This window comes from Lycorma delicatula, chromosome 10, assembly GCF_047948215.1.
Source record: "Lycorma delicatula isolate Av1 chromosome 10, ASM4794821v1, whole genome shotgun sequence".
Taxonomy (NCBI): Eukaryota; Metazoa; Arthropoda; class Insecta; order Hemiptera; family Fulgoridae; genus Lycorma; species Lycorma delicatula.
This window is the reverse complement of record NC_134464.1, coordinates 38,060,216-38,082,766: the sequence shown is the minus strand read 5'-3', so window position 1 is coordinate 38,082,766 and position 22,551 is coordinate 38,060,216. Positions and strand designations below refer to the sequence as shown.

The window sequence follows — 22,551 nt, the reverse complement described above, 5'->3', positions numbered from 1 at the left end:
AAATATACTTATTACACAACCTAGAAAAGGTTTACTACGGAAAGCAAGTTGTAATTTTGTTACTATAAAGATTAATTAAAATAGAGGCTTAAGAGGTCTGCCTAGTATCAATGTTTTTTTTTATTTTTAACAATTCTACTGAAAACATTTAGGAAGTATTATCTGATATGATTCACTTGAATTTTTTTTTGAATGAAAAAATCCAATTTTTAATCTAGCGGTTTATTGTAATGGCGTCTTATTTGAAACTTCGTTGTTTGTCGTGTATATTCGGGTATCTCCGTTTTTACTGTGCATTTGTTTTCATCTCTTGAAATCTTGAATGGAAGCCGTTTGTAATTTGTAACCGTTTTTCCGACTAACCGCATATCTTTTGTATTATGAAAGATTTTTCGTTTGTATGGTTTTGAAAACAGGAACGCTATATTGTACTGCATCACCAAAGTGTGTTGCAGTTATCGAGGTAGGTGTAGTGTAATTTTACTTTGTTATATAAAATGTTTTCTTTTTGTTGCGAGACTAGACGTTGCCACCATGTAGGAGGTAGTTTTTTAACGCAGTCACATCTAAAAAAAATTACGATTTGTGTATTGGCTATTTGTTATAGCACAAAATTGTGTTGTAATATTAATCTGTAGGATTGATATCAATAAGTAGGACATTACTGTAGGATTAACAAATTACAATTTAAATTTTCAGTAAACGTATTTTCAGTTCATTATAGCAAATTTATAAAATGCCTGCCGATGTAGTTGAACAATTTTTTCATTTCATGACGTTATATTTACCCGTTTTTGTGAATATTAAGTTATATGGTTTTTAAATTTCATGTTGGCTATTTAATTGTATATTTGTTTATACCTGAAGTATTATATCGTTTTCATAGACAGATAACTTTGCTTTAAAAACTTGGAGTTGCTGATTATATATAACATTTATATTGTTTTTTTCCTATTTGACCCAAACTCTATCATTTCATTTAAACAAATTACCCATATCCCTCAGTTTGTCTTATTTTAGAATGTGAATAATGTTGTTTGGTTTTTAATCATAGTTATTAAAAATGTGATTGATTGTATTTTTGAAACTTATCTGAATTGTATCTCCTACATTTGGTTTAGTTTTGGATTAAGGTATTGTAAAAATAAATCATATGTGTTTCAAGACTGTGTGTATGTATGTATGTATGTTTTAAGATCATTTGAAATCTGATATATGGTGGTGATTTACTGGGTTTTTGATGCTAAATCAATAGCTTCATGATGGAATAACATTTTTTCATGTAAGTACTATATTTTATCTGATTGTTACATTTTTTAAATTTAATCAATTGGTTTTTTGTTCTGCTCACTCCTGTTTTAATTTTTAAGGGATAGTTAAGGTTATGTCATCTGTTGTAGATTTTATTTTAAAATGTTTGATTGGTTATCACAGCTGAATTATATTTGTTGTTTAATCAAATTCATTTATTGTTTTTAAAGAGAAATATATTTGTCCAGTTTTTGAGATTTTGTTCGGTTTCAAACTAGAGTACTGTTTATTTAGAGTAACTTAACCTACTTTATGTGGAAGTACGAATCTTTTGCAGGCAATGATTATAAGCACATGAATTTTAAGCAGTTATATTTTGTGTATTTTATTAACTAAAATAATAGAAGAATTGTACAAGATATGGAAGCTATACGAGATAAAGATGAATTCAGTTCTAGGAAAAGCATGGTAACATTAGAAGCACATTATAAAAATTTCAGAAGCCAGGTTGAAGAAAAACTGTAGATTATGTGACATCTATAAATATTGATACAATATTTTAAAATGTAGAATGATATTAAATATTTTAGATTTTAATAAAACTAGAACTGTAGTATAGAGAATGAAGATAAAAAAATAATGCAACATTTACATGCCTCAGTTTGTTCAAGTATTTGTAAGGAGTATAGGACTTTATTATTATGATATGTGAACAACTATATGGGATGAAACAGAAAAACAAGGAAACAATAAAAATGCATTTCATGAAAATTTTGAAAGTTACTATTGGTTGATATAGTAAAGAGGTTTTTAAAATAAAATAAATTTAAAAAAATTTATGGTAAATTTTTGGTTGTTGGAGCACAAATTAAGGTTATCTCGGCTTAGTGAATCTGGTTCTAGAGAGAAGTATGAAACGTAAAAAGTAGTAAAGGAAGAAAAACTATATATGGAGTAAGGAGGTATATTGAAGCTAAGAGATTGGTGCAGAATAGAAAGAAATTGTGAAATCCATCAACTTAGGAATATGGACAAAAATTAATCTGATTTATTTTTGATAAGTTATTTATTCATAAAGTAAATGTATTATGTCCAATTACAGTTAGCAATTTTTTTTTTTTTAATATGTGTAAGATGCCAAGCATGGCTGGAATTCAAACCCAGAATGTTTCATATGAAAGTCACAGATGCTGGGACTTTACAATAAATGTTGGCAGAGTTGCATTATTATTTTCCAGCTGTGCTACCTTTCATCAGTTTATTATGTTGATAATGGTTTATTACCCACAGTCTAAACTAAAATTTTCAATAAAATAGGGTTTAAAAAATTACTGAGTTTTTGAAATTGAAATTACAAAAAAGTAATTATTACAAGAATAATGATTATTATTTTTTAAAATATTTTCAAACATTTTCACTGTTTTACTAAAGAAACAACTGTTTCAGGAATTGACTTTTTTTTTGTTTAAATTCACCATAGAAGGTTATGAGAAGTTTGTACGTAAGAATATGGAAATGAAATTTTATAGTGTATGAAAAATGCTACACCTGACCAGGATTCAAACCTGGGACCTACAGATGAAAGGCTGAGAATCACTACTACACCATGATCAGCAGAGCAGAAATTTTATATTAATTTACATTGAAAATTTCTTTTTCGATTTTTTGAATTAAATTATAAGTACGAGTCAAAATTTGTGAACACTTATTTTATTTTTAGAGCTGCTTAAAAATATAGATACACTATAGATATATTTTAATGAATTCTGATAATTTTTGTGTCATTTAGTTTATTCTGTTAGTTTCTAATAATTCATTTTTTTACTGTTAATTCAATTTTTCCTTCATTTTAGGGTGAGAGCAGACTATGACAGTGTCATTGGATGAAAGTCTTCTCAGCCTGGAGAAGCTGGATCGTACATCGCCCGAATTGTGGCCTGAGCAGAGTTCGTTATCTTGAATTTAATATTTTTCTTTTTTACAGTATTATTTGTTAAATAACTATATTAATGTTTTAAGTATAACCTGAATAACCGTAATTTTTTTAATTTATTTTTACCAATTTTTTGAGAATGAGAATATAAGTACAATATTAAAGATTTGAAGAAAAACTGACCATAAATTAACCATTTAACTGACTATGTATTTTAGTAAATTATAAAAACTTGTTTATTGAAAGAGGGGTATTCCATTTTAATTCAACAAATTATCAGTGCATCACTACTTTTGATTTTGATGATATTTGGTATATGATAACTACCCACCTTGTAATGGCCAAAAAATATTCCTTTATATTTAAAAAAACAATTTTTACTTGAGTGATATTTTCTAACTTGCCAACAGGTAAAAACAGCCATTTTCATCACTTTTTCCATGAGCTGTAGCATTCTTATTTTATATTGTACAGAGGGTCAAAAGGGGTTTTTGAAAAGTGTAAAGATGGAACTTTGTAGTAGTGTACTCAAAATTCATTTTGTTACATAACCAAATCTTGTAATGTTTACTGAAGTTACATCTTTGTTTTTTCAAACTTTGGGCCCAAAATAAATTATGAAGGGCTTAGGTTAACAAGGCTATTTTTTACCTTTTATCTATTAGGTACTAGTAGTACTTATTAAAAAAAAAAATTTGACTGTTACCTAGTGTCCTTCATTAAAAAAATGGTTGCCAAATTGTAAGATTTTGAAAATGTCTCATTTTTGTGGTTCATAAACCACATTTGCCAGTGGCAAATATCTGAAATTTTTACAGCAGTAATTACTTTTTATGTACTTTAAAACCATATAAAATTACTTTATTACTCAAAGGGATAGACAAATAATGAAGTCAACAATACCACTAAAAACACCATTCCTTCTAACTGTAAACAACGTACCCAAAAATACCGATGTTATGTATTTTTTCAGATTATAAAAATTACAACTAAACTCATTAGAATGAATAAATTGATAATTAATAAACAGTCAATTATAAAATGATAATGGATAATTAATTACAGAATGTTAAATAATAATTACAAAATAATAAACAATTAAAATACATTAACAAGTTGTTCAATTCACTTTTACCATATTTTACTCCTGCTAATGGAAGTTATGAATAAATCTTGCACTTTTTGATCACAAACTTAACGAACATAACTTATTGCTCCTGCTATTTTTTTACTGAGAAGAACTGATAAGTCCTCATTCATCTTTGGTGTGATATGATGTCCTCTTCCAGTAGTTGATGGAAAAATCTCTGTAAGCAAATATATTTTCCAGTCAAACCCATGTTTGATTATCCCTCAATGTTTTCCTGAATGAAGTACCAGGACACTGTGGATGGAAAAAGTGTATTCGACATTCCTCATCATTTTCATGTATTTTGACTTCAATGATTTTGCCTAACCACCACTTGCCATCCTATATGCAGCAGGCATAATTTTTACATTTTGGCTTTGATAAACCTATAAAGCGATCAGAAACACTAATGTCCTTCTGTACCGATACTAACGCACACATACACGTGTGCACACATACACACCAGTATGTGACCACCCCCAGCCAGAACAAAAAATTTAGGTCGTAAACCAGCAAATTTTGAAAGACCAATTTTTAAATTATGTCTTTCTTTGAAGGCTGTTTACAGTTTTTTTAAGTTACATAAGATAAGCCATTTTTGAATATCAGTTTTATTCCTGTCAGCTTGTCTTACAGAGACACAAGCCTTCTTGCTTGGTATCATTTGGCTGTGCTCATCATTCTGGTAAAAATCTTGTACACATTTAATAACATCTTCTTCAATTATTTGACTGGGTTTCTTTTTGCTGATTTGTGGTAAAATTCCACAAATTATTTAATTAATTATTTGGATTGATGGGCTAAATACTGACTAACACTAATCTCATTTTGAATTTTTTTAATGTTCCAGCTGCTTGGTTATAAATTTAAAATATTAATTTTTTTCCTGGGTTGATGTAACTGTTTTCATTTTATCCTTTATTTTAATCATTAGTTCTTCATATTCCTCCCTAAATCAGCATAATTTTGTGGTACTAAACTGGTTTCTTCTATAGAAATATTTAAATCAAAGGAATCGTTTAATTTACTGGTAACTGACTTGGATATTTTTGTAACTTTATTTTTTAAAATTGGTTCTTCAGCGCTGCTCGATAATTTTTGAACCTTAACGGGGGAACTGCCAAGTACTGAACAAGCTTTATTCACAGATTTGATTATAACACATTGAGGCTCATATATATCCCAGTTGACATTCCGGTTCGCTTTCTGCATCATCTTGTGGTTTTTGTATTTTCTTTAAGCATTTTGTACACAGTGACTGTAATTAATTTTAAATTTGGATTGCTTGTTGAAAGTGTCAAAGAGATTTCTTAACCGGTTTAATATGACAGCTAAATGGGTCAGAGCAACCTTTCCCATTAATATGAAAATATTAATGGGAAAGTCAACTAAGTCCTTAGTTGAAAACTAAGGGCTCATGAATAACATTTTTTTCCCATTTGGAGTTAAGTTGTCTTGTTTCTTTTACTCTTTGGTAATATATTTTGGTAAGAAAGGAAATGTTTGCAAAGAAAACATTTACTTAGTATAGCCTAACTGCATGCCTAACAAAATAACTATAACTTCCAAATAACCACATACGTTCCAGCTATGTTTTTTATAATTTATCTTTTCAAGAATGTCTTTCATCACATCATATGTCTCTTACAAATTAACACCAAAAGCGATTGGTATCGAAGGATATTTGTTACCATTGTTGTAATAGAATCACTTTTACTAGGATGAATCTATGAAAAGGCATCAGACCTCAGGTTTATGAAGTTGTCCTAAGTGCCAACATAAGCTCATCAATATTTGTGCAATAAATCAAATTATTTTCATCAATAAAGTACTGAGAAAGTTCTTTTTGTCAGCTTTGAAAGCCCAAAATTTTTGTATTTTTTAAAAATAAATTTCAATCTTGCAGTCTTGATCCTAACAGGTCAGCTTGATTTTTTGATAAATTTAAATCCCTAACCAAGCCTTACATCACAATTAACCTTGTGATGTAAGATGTGGCTTATTGAAAGATAATTCAAAATCATTATTGTCTTCTTCAGTGCTGATCCTTCATCACTGCTTTCGAAACATACATTCACAGTTGGCTCAGGAACTGGAGTAATTTCTCTGTGAGGTACTGGCTTGATTGCAGAGGAGGATATTTTACAGTATGTTTAGATTTTTTAGAAATTACAAACACACTTGTTAAACAAAAGTAACAATCAGTTACATGATCTTTTGGTTCATGCCAAACCATAGGTACACCAAATAGCAAAGCCTTCCGTGTGCCTTTCAGCCATCCTCTTAAATATACAGAACAGTTAGTGCATACTATATGAGGAGCCCATGTCTTATCCTGATCACCAATTTTAAACTGAAAATACAAATGATATTCTTTTTTTAATTAAAGGTGTAATAATTTTCTATCTGATTTTACGGTAAACTCACCACATACATAACAAAAGGCATCCACATCATTTACACAATTTCAAGGCAATTATGACACTACACTGTTAACAAACTTAAGACATCAATAAGACTGAACAAAATTAATTCATTCCTAAATCCAGTGCTTAATATAAACAACACAACTGTGTTTTCAGCTACGTGTTTTCACCTGCACAGACATGATTATTCTTGTCCATGAAGGCTCACTCTTCAGTATTAGATATGATGTCATAATATGTGACTATGATAAGATTTAATTCTTTGTTGATTGCCAAGTTTTGTTTATTTATAGCTTACAAATTGTTAACAAAGTTAAAGAATAAATAATGAGCCAACAAAATAAAATATAGGAGCTTAAAATGCTAAATGCAGGGTGATTCAAAGAAACGGGCAATTTTAAAAATTAAATAACGTTGATGAAAAATATTTTTTGAGAATGAATTTTATTTCATGTAATTGTACAAATGTTGCCATTTTAGGATACATACATTTTAGTTTATTTTTTAACGATGACATCTTGCAGGTGACCTCCTCTTCTATGTAAACACTCACGAAGTCTCTTCGTTAAATTGTTCATGATTTGACGTAACATCTCAAATGGAATTTCCGCAATTGCTTCTCGGATCTTTGCCTTCAGTTCTTCCGTTGTAGCCGGTCTACTGTGGAACACTTTGCTTTTAAGGTGACCCCACAAAAAGTAATTGCAAGCTGAGAGATCAGAGGATCTGGGAGGCCATCTAATGTCACCATTTCATGAAATGACACGTCCAAACAATCGGCGTACAGCTGCCATCGATATTCGTGCAGTATGTGACGTTGCTCTGTCTTGTTGAAACCAGGCTGTGTTAAGAATTGGTGGAAATCTCTTTTGTTCTACAACAAAGGTTTCAAGCATGGCTACGTAATGAGCCGACATCACTGTAATCGCAAGACCGTTGTCATCCTAAAAAAAATAAGGGCCTATAACACCACACCGTAAGATGACATAGCACACCACACTATCACTTTCTGGCTGTGCAACGGATGCTGGTGTAGCTGCATAGGATTTTCTTGTGCCCAGTATCTAAAATTTTGCTTGTTAACAGATCCACTGAGGTGGAAATGCGCTTCGTCTGACATCCAGAGTTCGTGAACAAACTCTTCGTTATTATTTATCTTCTGAAGCATTACATTACAGAATTGCTCTCGCACAACTGCATCGTTCGGTTACAGTACCTGGACGATCTGCAACTTGTATGGATGGTATTGCAAGTCCTTCACTAACATTCTTCGAACATTTGAACTATGCAATTGTAAAGATGCTGAGAGACGACGGATTGACCGATGTGGACTTCGTGTGACAGCATCTTGTAAAGCTCGAACATTCTGTGGTGTACGGATGGTTCACTTACGGCCTGGAGGTTTCTTTTTCATTGCCGAACCAGTTTCCTCAAAATTAGATAGCCATGATTTAATTTCATGTACTGATGGAACACGGTCGTGCCGTCCCAGATTAAAATGATGGCGAAATTCTCTACGCGCTCCCTCCACACTGTCATTGTTTTTGTAAAACGCTTTGATAGCAAATGCACGTTGCGCACCACTCCAAGGATCCATGACAACTAAATGGCAGGTTAGGTTAGAGAGGCTGGCGCCACTTATCAAGTGATACCAATTGCCCATGACTACCAACACAACTTTCAAAATTTCCCGTTTCTTTGAATCACTCTGTATATGTTGAAAATGAAAAAAATCCTATAATTAAAATAAAAAAATTATTCAAAAATGGTGGGTGATAGAAAGATTCTGAGTTCATATTCATTTTCAGCATAAAAAAACAGATTAAAATCGTGTATCGCATGTTTGGAAACAAAAATTATGTTTTCAATGTTATTAAGAGAAAAATGTTAAGATATTTTTATCAAATTAATAAACTACTGTATATAAAAAATACATCAAAAATTAGGATATGTGAAAGAATAAAATATATTACAATAGGCTAGGTAATTACAATTATTATAAACAAATAAAATTGAAAGAAAAATGCCCATTTTCTAATATATTTTTATAACAAAAATTTTTATTTTAATGGTTGTTTCAAAAAGGTCACAACCCTTTTGTTTGATCATGTGAATTTACTACAAAAATATTAATTTTAATAAAATATTTATATAATATTCTTACATGTATTAGAGTAGATGTTCAAAATGATTTTCTGTGATCCTAATACAGGTTTTTACATGTTTCATAACATTTGCAGTCACTTTCATAATTTTTGCTTAGTAATGTTTGAAATCTCACTTTCAATATTAGCCTTTAATTTGTCAAGTGTGTGAGGATTGCTTTTAAAAACTACAGTATTTAAATACCCATAAAAGAAAACGTCTACTGGTGTAAGATCTGGGGATCTTGGAGGCCACAACCCTTTTGATATCAAACGACAGCCATAAAATTTCTGTAACACATCCAGCATTTCATTAACCGTATGACTCATTGGTTCCCTGTTGAAACCAACATTCTCATTCGTGTAAATTTAATGTGGCAGTAAACTGTTTGATTAAGTTGTGATGAACCTCACCATTTACAATTTTTTCAAAAAATAAAAGCCCTATTACATGACACTGGGAGATCACACACCAAACACCAATTTTACGTGTGTATAATGGTAGTTGAATGAAACGTGTGAGGATTTTCAACGCTCCATATTTGGCAGTTTTGGCTGTTAATGCCAAAACATGGCCATGCCTCCACTCCCATGGTTGGAGGCATGGTTTCACTCAAGTGAATCCATGCCTCATTGCTGAAATAAACACGATCCAAAATTTCAATACTGTTATCATCAACAAGAGTACGAAACCAATGACAATACTGTAAACGTTTTCCATGATTTGCTTTTTTTAGGTCTTGAATGACACCGATGCGATAAGCATGCAATTGTAATCTTTTATAGTCTTTTGTAGTCCTGAAGGATGTAGATAGTGAAAGTTCATCCTGTGAAGATAACTTTTTTGATCGATTTTCTGGGTGTGTGAGTCAAATGTACTTTCACATCCTCCAGGACTTCTACAGTTAACAGTGGTGGTTGACCGGTGCTTTTCTGATCATATACACTCCCAGTCTCATGAAAATTATTAATTAAATGCAATATTATCGACTGATTAAGAACTGAATATTGGGAAATATTATCTGAATCTCATGGCCAGTGAAAAATCATTGTGGCAGTGAAATTGTTAACAAAAAGTCAACAGTGAACAGTACACTAAAATAGCAAGCTTAACATAAACTTATCAATTTGTATAATAATCTTAAATCAGGGGATTTATCATTAGTTATAAAATGTTATACCAAGTAATGAACGATGTATTATCATCGTTCCATGATCAGCTATCAAGTTTTTACATGTAAAAATCATATTGCATAATACATAATAATAGTGAATGTAATACATCCCTATAGATATCTTTTAGAATTGTTCATTTTTGTTTTTTATTATTCATAATTATCTATTGGTTGATTGAATAAGTTATGCCAGTATTCTTTTGAATATTAGTAAAAATACAGTTTTTGTAACATGCATGTTATTAAATTTATCATTACAATATTAAAGTAATTATTACAGACTGGTTTTTTTGGGTTTAGTTCCAGGCTTATCTGATTTTATGCATTTAAATGCATTATCGACAAATCCTCTACCAAAGCATTGGAATGATCCATTGGATCATGAAGATTACAACCTTATGATACGTAAGTTATGTTATGATTATTATAACAAAAAAAATAACTTTTTTCATTAATGTTGTAAATGCTAGAATTTTATCCATTTGTGCCCAATGTTTTTTTTAATTTCTAAACATTTTGTTGCTATATGTAATTTTAATATTAGAATAGCCTCTTGATATATTTTTTTGATTTTTTTTTTGTATTTATAACAGTTTTTTATGTCTACATATATTGAAGTGGGCATGAATATCTATATATTATTATGTATAATTACACATTGACAGTCATCAACAGTGACTACAACGGGGAGCATAAAATAATACAAATTCTTTTACATTAAAGTAATTTATTTACTCGCATTTTATTACAACATTAACCAGTTTTCATTTCTTACATACAGTTTATGTTTTAGGAAACGATTATTATTGTCACAGATATAAATATTTACATTTTATGATTATATACTACAAATACTACTACTACTTGTACTATAGAATACAAAATAAGTTATGGAATACATGTGTATAGATTAACCTTTTCCATGTGGGAATATGTAGACCATGCTGTCCTGTCCACATGTAGTTTATATTATGTGTATTTAAACATTTCAGTCATTATGCAGCATGAAAAATTTTTATTTAATTAAAAATGCATTTATAACTAAGTAATCATATATCCACTCTCCTAATATAATATAATATAATTTACCTAATATAATTTTTCAAGTTGTGATACCGCCTGATGCAGTCTTCTGGATGTAAACTTGACTTCCTTGTGCATGTCTTACAGAAAAAATATGTTTCCCTTCTTCCACCTGGTACTTTCCTATTACTGCAAACTGCATAGTCCTTATTTGAATTTTTTTTCATTCTTGTATATGAAATGTTGCTTTTGGTTGGGCCAGTCTTCTTTATTTAATGTTGACAAACGTCCAAGTTTGCTAACTGGTGCTCAGAAATCTCCAACTAGTTGTTCTATCAATATTTCTCTGAATCTTTTGTGGGCTATTACAAGTTTTCCCATATTTTGCTGATGCATATATAAATGAAAGCTGTTTACAAAAGACACTTCAAAGAACCAGAAGAAAATTTTTGCCGCCATTTCAAAGACTCTTGTAAAATTATAGCTTGCTATATATATATATATATATATATATATATATATAGTGATCAGCAATATCTACCCCTCCCATGCATTTATTAAATTCGCTTATCACCAATGGCTTTTACAATCTCAACCACACCTCTTTTTGTTTTTTAGGTACAATCCTTGTTTCATTATTGTAATAGGAACTAAGCATGAGAACATTTATTTTATCTCCATGCTAAAGCAAGAATATGAACATGTCTGTAAGCTTTTGTCTTATGAACTTTCAGTTTAAAATAATGTTTTTATTCATTTGAACTGGTAATCCTTTTCAATTGCCCATTACTGTTCCAGTGAAATGCATTTTAATTTTCCTCAGTTCAAGAGCCAACTGCATACCAGAATAATACTGATCCATGAACATATGAAAATCACAGTCAGGATAACTTTGATGCAGTCTTTCTGCGAGATGTAAAACTGTTTGTGCAATTATAGGCAGATTAGGTCTAATAAGGTTAGTGGTTGTAGAAGCCCTGAAATATGGTTCAAATGAATATATACCAGATGATCATTTGAAAAGTTACATCTATTAATCAGCAGTTATCAGTCCCATTGTATTTCTGTTTGCAGGCATGTAAACCATTGTCAGGAGAACTTTTTTAAAATTATTTTCAAAGGGGTGAACCCCTTCCCTTTGTTATTCAATCTCTTTGTTACACTTACCCCAACTCAAAGATCTTAAATGGCAATGGTACCATTTAATTGCGTTAATTGACAACCCGAAGAAAAGAATGAATTTTGCTGAAAAGAAAATTAAAATCTGCTTATCCCTTTATTCGGAAGGTGAAAAAAACCAGTTGGAGTAGTACTTTTTTTTAATTTCAGTCCATCAAAAACAACCTAAAATTATGTGATACAACTTCTTAAGCAATTTGAAATAATCATAATCTGTGGCTTAAAACTGTGAAAATTATTTTTAAAATTACAAACACAAAATTTCACCCTATAATTATTTCTAAATTTTCAAGGGTTGAAAACTTTTTAAATTTAATTTTAAATGAGATGTTTAATTTTTTTAAAAATGAGATGATGTTGCTTGTGACATGACATTAGAAAGGTCTTTGAATGACAAGTAATTTGGTACAGGTAAAATAAAAATTGGTTCACTGGTATTGAAGTTATGAGTAAAAATATATTTTATTTTCGAATTGGGATTTTTTTTTAGGTTACGTTGGAATACAGTGTTATTGATCCAAAGCATTAGGTCTCAAATTATCTGTTCTTAAAAAAATATAGGTTATCGGTTTCTCCAGCACTGGAAGAATGTACCAATAAACACAGCATTGTTACATCAATTCTAATTTTTGATGCACGAGTAGTTAAGCTAATTGTTTTGTATTCTTCACATTTATCTGTCCCTGCTTTCTTTGGTATCATGACAATAACACTCTTTTTGAAGTCTGATGGAACTTCCCCTTTTTCGTAAATATTACACATCAGTTTGTACGAGGGCTATTCAGAAAGTAAGGAACGTTTTGGAATTTTAAAAAACCAAGTACAAGAAAAACTTTTTATTATATACATGTGAAAGAGGGACTAAAATACTACTTTTCAACATAATCACCATACAAATTCAGGCACTTATCATAGCGGTGGACAAGCTTTGAAATTCCTGTGTCATAGAATTCTGCCGCCTGTGATCTCAACCACTCAGTGACGCGTACTTGGAGCTCCTCATTGTCGTCAAAACGTTGTGTTGCTAGCCAGGTCTTCATTTTCAGGAACAAGTGAAAATCACTTGCAGCAAGATCTGGACTGTAGGGGGGATGAGGAAAAACTTCCCAGTTGAATGAGTTCAAGAGTTCTTGCGTTCGGTTTGCTGTGTGAGGTCGGACATTGTCATGCAAAAGCAAAATTTTGGATGACAATTTTCCTCGGCGCTTGTTTTGGACAGCTCTCCTAAGGTTTTGCAATGCTTGGCAGTTACCGCTCAGAGTTTATTGTTGCACCACGCTCGAGAAGATCAATAAGAAGAACACTCCATGGACTGTAATTTTGTCTCGCAATTCACACGTTTCACCCAGGTTTCGTCCCAGGTTATGATTCGATTCAGTAGTGCATCTCCATGACTGTGGTAAGCCTCCAAAAACGTCATAGCTGCCCCCATTTGTTGTTCTTTATGGTGATCTGTAAGCATTTTTGGCATCTTGCACAAAATTTGTGGTAGCCTAGCCTTCAGAACATGTGTCATTAGATGAAGAGACCTCAGGGTCTGATGGAAGTAAAAACAAATTCTGGTGATAACAACTTTGAACAAAACACTTCATCTGAGCCTCATTTATTGACTCAAGAAAATCTTAACAAACTCATGAGATTTAAAGTTATCCAAAAAAAAGTCTGAAGTGCTTGCTTCCCGACTAAAAGGATGGAATCTTCTTCAAAAGAATACAAAGATATGTACTTAGCGTAATCGTCATTCTGAATTTAAAGACTATTTTCTGAAGAAACTGGCTTAGCGTTTTGTAATGACATTTCTTCTCTTATGGAGACACTTTGTAATGAACATAACCCAACAGAATAGCCCTTGTTCATTTTTCCTCTAAAGTTAATTTAAAAGCTGTGCTTCTGCATAATGGCAATAAATTCCCATCAGTACCTGTGGCTCACTCTGCTAGTATGAAAGGAACATATGAAAACTTTAAATTTATATTGGAACAGCTTCAACATGCAGTGTATGAATGGAATATTTGTCGAGATTTGAAGGTAATTGCACTTATTCTTGGTCTGCAGCTTGGTTACACAAAGTACTGTTGTTTTTTGTGTGAATGGGCCAGTAGGGACAGAAAAAAACATTTCATTAGAAAAGAATGGCCTAAATGCAAATCACTCATTCCTGGACAGAAAAATGTGAAACGACCCATTGTGTAACCCTAAAAATGTGTATCTACTTCCGTTACATTTCAAACTAGGATTAATGAAGAATTTCATCAAAGACAATACTCCTGGTTTCATGTACTTAAAACAGAAGTTTCCTAAAAAGTGTTGCAAAAATTAAAGAAGGAATATTTGTGCATTCACAAATACGATCACTAATGCTTGATGAAAAGTTTGAGGAACTATTGAATCCACTGGAGAAGAAAGCAGTTTGGGAAGCATTCAAAATGTTACTTGAGTTTTTTAGGAAATCTGAAGGTGGAAAATTACCGTGATATTGTAAATGATCTTATAAAAATTTGGGTTGTAATATGTTCTTAAAAGTCCATTTCCTGCACTCGCACCTAGATTTCTTCCCAGAAAATCTTGGCGCAGTAAGTGATGAGCACAGGGAACACTTTCATCAGGAGATGTCACCTATGGAAAAGAATCAAGGCAAATGAAATCCTAATATGCTGGCCGATTATTGTTGGACCATCAAGAGGGATGCTACACAGGCATAATATGGCAGAAAATCGTTATTTTTTATTTTCTAGGTGAGTTAAATGTTTGAATATTGTTTAGTTAAGAATGCAGAAAGTATTAAAACGTTTGAAATTATAAATGCCTGTCTCTCGGAAACCTTGCATAATGGGGGAAAAACAATATCATATTTGAATTCAGGAGAAAAAATACTATCAGAATAGCATAGTTTTTCTTCCAGAGACAAAAGCAAATCTTTTTTGTTCCCCAGTATAATCTAAATGTCACTTCCTCACCTACACTGCGCAGTAATTTTGCAGGTATCCTGTCCAGGATATTCTGCATGTATCCTATTCCAGGAACCTTTCTGCCATTCAGATCTTTTAATGCCCTGCTAAATTCAGATCTCAATATTGTATCTCCCTTTTATCCTCTTTTTCTTTTCTTTCCTGATTAGCCTCCAGGAATCACCGTCAGGTATTACCTCAGAGAATGATATGTATGAGTGTAAGTGAAGTGCATTCTTGTACAGTCTCAGGTCGACCATTTCCGAGATTTGTGGTTAATTGAAACCCAACCACCAAAGAACACCGGTATCCACGATCTAGTATTCAAATCCGTATAAAAGTAACTGCCTTTACTAGGACTTAAACATTGGAACTCTTGACTTCGAAATCAGTTGATTTGCAAAGATGCGTTCACCACTAGAAAAGGAAACCCACCGGGTTCCCTTTTCATCCTCTTGGACTTCCTCTTCTTCCTCTATAACACCAGTTTCTTAATTCATTTCCTCCATACAACTCTTCAGTATATTCCACCCGCCTATCAACCTTTTCTTTTTTATTATAAATTGGTGTACCATCTTTATTTAACACAATTAGATTTTAACTTATCTACCACAAAATTCTCCTTAACATTCTTGTATGCTCTGTCTAACTTACTAATGATCATTTCTCTTTCCACTTCTGAACGCTGTGTTTTAATCCACTCTTCTTTTGCTAATTTTCACTTCCTGTTTATAATATTTCTTAATTGTCAATAGGTTCTTACCTTCTTCATCAATAACATTCTTATTATACTTTCTATGGTCATCCATCATCTGCAATATAACCTCTGATATCCAAGATTTTCTACCAGTTCTGTTTGTTCTATCTATTCAAACTTCTGTGAAGTTTACAGTTTGTGTTATAATAAAATACTGTACTGACATAATAAATATTATTACAATATGTCTTCATTGCTAAGTATGGTGCACTTATTTTCCATTATATTAATCATTTAGTGGCAAGAATGAACTCAAGTTTAGAACTGCTATTGCCCAAAACAACGTTTTGAGTCATGAATTAAATTCTTGCCAGTTATCAGTGTATATTAATGAATAAACATCATTCATATCTGATTTTTGTATTGTTTACAAGATAGCAACATTTATTTTATTTAAGTTTACATTAAGTGTGGCACCACACTTAGCAGTACAGTATAGTACATGTCATTATAGTACCTTTTGTCCATGAAAAGACAAACCTCCCAGAACTTCTTTCATAAGAATCTGTTAAATTGTAAACAGAGATAATTATGTTTATAAAGGAGTGAAAACACTTTTAATAACTGTAATTATAATGGAGAATGAAAACTTTTGTTATCAGGCTTATTATGCACATTTTTAAATTTTGTATTCATTGATCACTTATAATATAAAAAATTGCATAGGGAAGGGGTTCTTAACCCTTTACCGGACTATGACAGAATATTTTGATGTAGCCAATATGCACGAAAAGGGCCTTTGTTGGAATTTTCCATTGTTGTGTTTTTGTCTGATTCTAATTTGCTCTGTGTGTCATAATATTCTGGCGATTAGTTTTGAATGTAGTTCATCATTATTCCGCAATGGTATATATCGCTAGTAAAGAGTTTCCGTTGCATTCTAAGGCATTTATCGTTTATAAAACAGCTGATACAGCATGTATGGTACGTTGTTTACATCTTGTTCATGAGTGATTTTATGAGTATTTTTACATGTTTATTTTGGACTTTTTTGTTTATTTTTGTAGCTGTTGTTTTGTGATTGAATATTGTGAATACCTTTATAAATTAATTTGTATAATACTATATATTTGTAAACTGAACTGGTAGTTTTACATTTTTTTATAATAGCTTTATGTATGTTTTCTTGTATTTGAGATGGCATCTACTTCAAAAAATTAATATTTTGATATTTTAGACCAGTTACAATCTGATAGTGGTAGTTTAGATGACATTTGTGAAGATATATGCTTCAAGATGTGTAGTGTGTTTAATAAAAAGCATAGACCCAAGATACCAGAATACGGAGTGCGTTGCTGGGCTGTGTGTAGCTCCATGTTTTAAAATTTCATTCACTAAAAAACTATTAAAAACAATCATGATAGAATAAAACTTTTAGTATTAAAGACAATAATTTCAATTACAGTGTAAATATAATTTATTGATATTTATGGGTAATATGAAAACATCATTGATCATTAATAATGCTCACGTTTAATGTTTAATTAGGTTTTTGCAAATATAATAAAATATGTTTTGTATGAAAAATTATCATTTATTGTTATGAATACTAGGTCTGTTATTAGTTAAAATAAAGTTATTAAAGTAAACAGAAAAAGGTTAAGATAGCATTAAGTGAAAATACAGAACCAAAAAGGGGTTAAGTATATATTATGCAATAAAATATAGCAGATGTACAGAAATATATGTTTGTTAAGTGGCATTATTTAACGGTTGTGGATGATATTAGTTACAGAACACTCCTGAAAATGACAGCCATCTTTCTAAGGAAAATGAAGTGGTTTGCTGTTGCCTTCTTTATCGAGCCAAATATTATGTTGATTTTCACCTTGTTAAGGCCACTGAAATCTAGGTGATATTTAGCTTTACAAATGATATCCTCATTCTGTTCAATAAGGGGACTAGCTAAATAGCGAACATCATTACTAAGAGAAAGAAGCTTGAAAAGTTGATGATTTGAAAATAATAAAAAAAAGGTTAAAGATAATGGCAGTAGTTATGTTGTTCTATGACAGCAAAGGATTTATTGCTTATTTATCACATGTTCTGAAACATTTAGAAGGGAGATTCACCATTGTCCTAGCCAAATGCTAGCCTCAGCAGCAGTAATGCCGGAGCTTTTGTGTATGTGCTCAATCATCTCCCTCTCCAGATTTTCTCCCTGCAATTTTTTCTTATGTAAAATTACAAACAGAATTATATCTTTTTAATGAAGGAACAATGGATTCTTAAGTACCAATCAAAAGAAAACTTCCAGAAATTGTTCTAGGTGTGTGATTGTACCATTCTATGTTGATGTAGAAGGTAGTACTTGCTTAAAATGAGATTACATTCTGTTGTTTTGTTTCTATTTAATTTATGATACCTTACTCATTATTTAATTGTTCTTTGTAACACAGATATATGTTCATTTGTCACATCAAAAAAAAAAGACATAAAAAACTTCTGATCCAACTTAACACTTTTCAAAGACTATGAAATAATGTATTTTTAAATCTGTAAAATATTGTTATTGATTGTAACAATTAGAATAAATGCTGTTTACCGAATTTAATTAATAAGTACTATTTTAGAATAAAATGGAATTATGTTGTTATACTTTTTTATTATTATTATTATTATTATTATTATTATTATGCTTTTACGGCCAACATGGGACCACTTAAGTCAATTTTAGTTGGATCTTTTCTGAGAAAAGCGTGTTATTTTACTCTTTCGAGCTGCCCAGTATTTCTTCATCCGTTCAGATCTTGCTTTCTTTTCTTCATCCGTAAACACCCTCTTCGTTGTATTTTGTCGTTTGTCTGTCTTTTGTTTAAATCTAATGCTTTTATCTTTTAGCTTTGTAATTTTTCCAGTTTTATTCTGTAGGTCAGTCAGGGAAATTCCCAATTCTTTCATATCTTCTCTAATTTCTTTGATCCATCCTACTTCTAGCTTTTGGAACCAGAGCTTTTCAATGATATTTCTTGACAGTCTTGTTTGCGGTGTCCTTATGAGATGACCGAAGAAAGAGATTCTTTTTTTCCGCATAGTATCAGTAACAGGCTCTATTTCTCGATACACCACCTCATTTGGCACAATCCACCATTGGCCTTCTTTTTGGTGTTTTTTATTGATACACGTTCTGACAATTCTCCTCTCTATTTTCAGAATTTTTTCAATTCGGTTTTTCTGAGTGATTTTGAAAAGGGTCTCGCTTCCGTAGGTGACTTCTGGCTGTACTACAGTTTTATAATGTTTAAGTTTTGTTTTAGCAGAAAGGCATTTTTTGTTATATGTTGACCAAGTTAATTTTTGGGATTTAATCATTTTATTTGTCCTGTTTTGCCATGTCACTTTTTCATTTAAATTATAAGTTATTATTTCCCCTAGATATTTAAATTGTTTTACTATTTTAATTTTCTGATTGTTTACCGTAATGTGCTCTATTACCAGAGGATCTATGGCCATTAGTTCAGTTTTTTCGAAAGAGATATGAAGCCCTATCTTTTGTGCTAGGTTTTGAAGGCTCATGATTTGTGTTTTGGCTTCTTGAATATTATTTGCTAAAAGAGCGAGGTCATCTGCAAATCCTAGGCAATTTAGTGTGATGGAGTTTTTCTTAGTACCCATTTTTATATTTTTGGGATTTATTTCATACCATTTTCTCATGACAAATTCAAGGGCGCAGTTAAAAAGGAGTGGTGAGAGGCCGTCTCCTTGCCTCAATCCAGTTTTTATGTAGAAGGGTTGAGAGAGTTCACCTCTGAATTTCACTCTGGACTGGGTATTGGTTAAAGTTAATTTTATCATGTTTACGAGTTTAGGGTGAAGGCCCAGGTTTCTCAGAATATTCAGCATGGATGGTCGGTGTATACAATCATAGGCCCTTTTAAAGTCGACGAAGGTGATTATTAGTTGTTTTTTCCGTCTTTTATATAAGTCCATCATAAGTTTTAAGGATATTATTTGCTCCGGGCAACCTCTCCATGGCCTAAATCCCCCTTGGTATTCCCCAAGTTCCAGTTCAAGTTGGTCTTTGCATCGGTTGTATATGATTCTCGACAGGATTTTGTATGTGCAATCCAGGAGAGATATGCCTCTGTAGTTTTCAGGATTAGTTTTATCCCCTTTTTTATGTAATGGATGGATGAGGGCTGTGGTCCAGTGTTCTGGAAGTTTTTCTTTGTTCCATATTTTCACGAGGCATACATGTAGGGAAGTTTTGACTGAATAAACTGATGAGTGTTTCCAGAGTTCTGCGAAAAGCTGGTCTTCTCCGCTTGCTTTGTAGTTTTTTATTTCATTTAAGGCTGCGAGAACTTCTTGAATTGTTGGCGGGTTGATATTTACTGGTGAAGTTTTAACTGGAGTTTCAGTGTCAATCTCAAAAAGCTCTGGGGGGTCGTCACAGTTGAGGAGTCTATTGAAGGTTTCTGCCAAAATTTCAGCATTTTCTTTATTGGTGTGGGCCATATTTCCTTTTTTTCCTCTCAGCATAAGGGTGGGTGGTTCATATCTTTGAAGAGCCTGACCAAAAATTTTATAATAGTCTCGGAAATTAGTTTTCTTGGAACTTTCTTCTATTTGCTGAATCAAGTTTTTTTGGGCTTGTCGTTTGGTTCCTCTTATAATTTTCTGAGTTATTTTCCTTTGTTTGGTGAATTCATGGTTAGATTCTTCAGTTTTCTGGGTTTGGTGGTTGATCCAAGCCCGGTGTCGGTCTTTGACTGCTTTGTCACATTCTTCATTCCACCATTGGTGTTTTTTTCTTGGGTTTATAGGGGCTAGTTCTTCAGCTATTTCTTTCAGTTGGGATGTCAGTTCTTTTAAATTATTAGTTAATTTGATTTTTTTTGTTGTTTCTTCAAAGATGGCATTGTTTATTAATTTATGTGGATCATAAGCTCTTTTGTTTTTAGGTTGGGATTTTTTCTTTTTATGCGGGGTGAATTTTATTTTAACTTTAATTAAGTAATGGTCCGATCCAGTATCTGTTCCTCTCAAGACTTTTACATTATAAATCTCCTTGTGATAATTCCGGTCCATGCAAACATGATCCAGTTGCCATTCTCCTTTTTTCCAATCTGGGTGTTTCCAAGTCTTCAATTTGTTTGGTTTTCTCATAAAATAGGTGGATTTTGAGATCATATTATGGTTTCTGCAAAATTCGACAAGTTGTTTATACTTTATTATAATAAATTTTATATTTTTTTTATAAATTCATTTTATATATATTTCTCCTTTTATTACCTTATATACTAATGTTTAAACCTTTTTTTACAGAATTAGGCAATCTCTCGCATTTAGCGTTGATTGCTGAAATAAAAAAGTTACATGATGTTGCATATAAATTGGGCCTTGAAGAATCTAAAGAAGTTACTAGAGGCAAATATCTCAATGTTCTGTCAAATAAAAGAAGGCGTATAAATTAATTACAATTATAATTTATTATGTGTATAGGTGTATTATATATTATGTATTTTTAATATTTTAAGATAAATAAAACTTTATAAAACTGTACAGAATTTATTGTTTTAATTATAACATCTACATAATTTAGTAAATGGATTAATAGATTTGGTGCTAGGGGTATAAATATGCAGGCAGGATGAGTACATTCCTGTGCTATGACTGCGCTAGTGTTGTCTAGGTTATATTTGTGCCTAGTGACCGTAGAAGGCCATTTGGAATGTTTCGTTGGTACAATATACCTTTTCTATAATCATTTATTTTTTTATTATACATTTTAGGCGAGTTGTTTTATTTACTATTTTCATATTTCTATTTGTGCAACACAATAATTCTAAGAAAAATCCTTTATGTTCTATTTTTGTATATTTTTCTTATAAATTCAAGTATTTCCTCCTTAAAATTACATTTTTCAAATTGAAAATTACAATATTTATTAATTAAATTCAGAAACAGCAGGAGGCTAATAACCAATTAATTATTTTTTATTTTAAAATGGATGAGAAATTTATTCTGTAGTGCCAAAATTCCATGTTTAACTGGGTTTTGAAATTTAAACTTTAAAGGTTCATTTGATTAATCTGCATCTGGGTTATATACCCCAGTTTTTTTATAGCTTACACATTTCAAAATAAAATTGATTATTTAAAAGTAACTGTGGGTTCCCTTAAAGTAAGTGTGGGAAAGGAAAAATTAAAATTGGAATTTTCAGTAAATATGAAAATTGAATATAATTTTATTTAATTGAATTTTAATTACTTGAAGTGAAAAACTTTTTTTCATTTAGAAGGGGCGGCTTGGTTTAGTTATTTTAAGATGGTAAATAGCTCTGAGGTTTCAATTCTATATTGTGATTTGTTTTCTTAAAATAAATTCATTTTTCTTGCTTTTTTTTAAACAGTTTTATGTTAATGTGAAATCTTAAACAAACAAGGCAATGGACGAATTCTTAATTAAAACAAAAGCCATTGAAGTCAAAATCTTATAGAACTTAAAAAATAATAATATACACATTCACATGTACATATGTATACATTATTTTTTACCAACTGGAGTACTTTCGAAGTATCTCTTTATTTCCAGCAGAATTATATTATTAATTAGCTGTTACCTGCAGGTTTGCTTGTATGGA

The 22,551-nt window shown here is 31.3% G+C and overlaps 1 protein-coding gene across 2 annotated transcripts; it reads left to right on the top strand.

Moving 5' to 3' along the window:
- Positions 1-288: 288 nt before the first annotated feature.
- On the top strand, positions 289-21,475 carry LOC142331530 (protein lin-52 homolog). 2 transcript variants are annotated; one of them, XR_012758026.1, is made up of 5 exons: positions 289-463; positions 3,105-3,197; positions 10,359-10,463; positions 14,808-14,995; positions 21,234-21,368. XR_012758026.1 is itself a non-coding variant. In XM_075377513.1 (4 exons), exons 2-4 carry the CDS (start codon positions 3,119-3,121, stop codon positions 21,380-21,382), a joined length of 333 nt encoding a protein of 110 aa, XP_075233628.1. In that variant the 5' UTR covers positions 289-463; positions 3,105-3,118; the 3' UTR covers positions 21,383-21,475. The 2 variants fall into 2 exon arrangements, 1 of the variants encoding a protein (XP_075233628.1); XM_075377513.1 differs by lacking the exon at positions 14,808-14,995 and having other exon boundaries at positions 21,234-21,475.
- Positions 21,476-22,551: the final 1,076 nt, after the last annotated feature.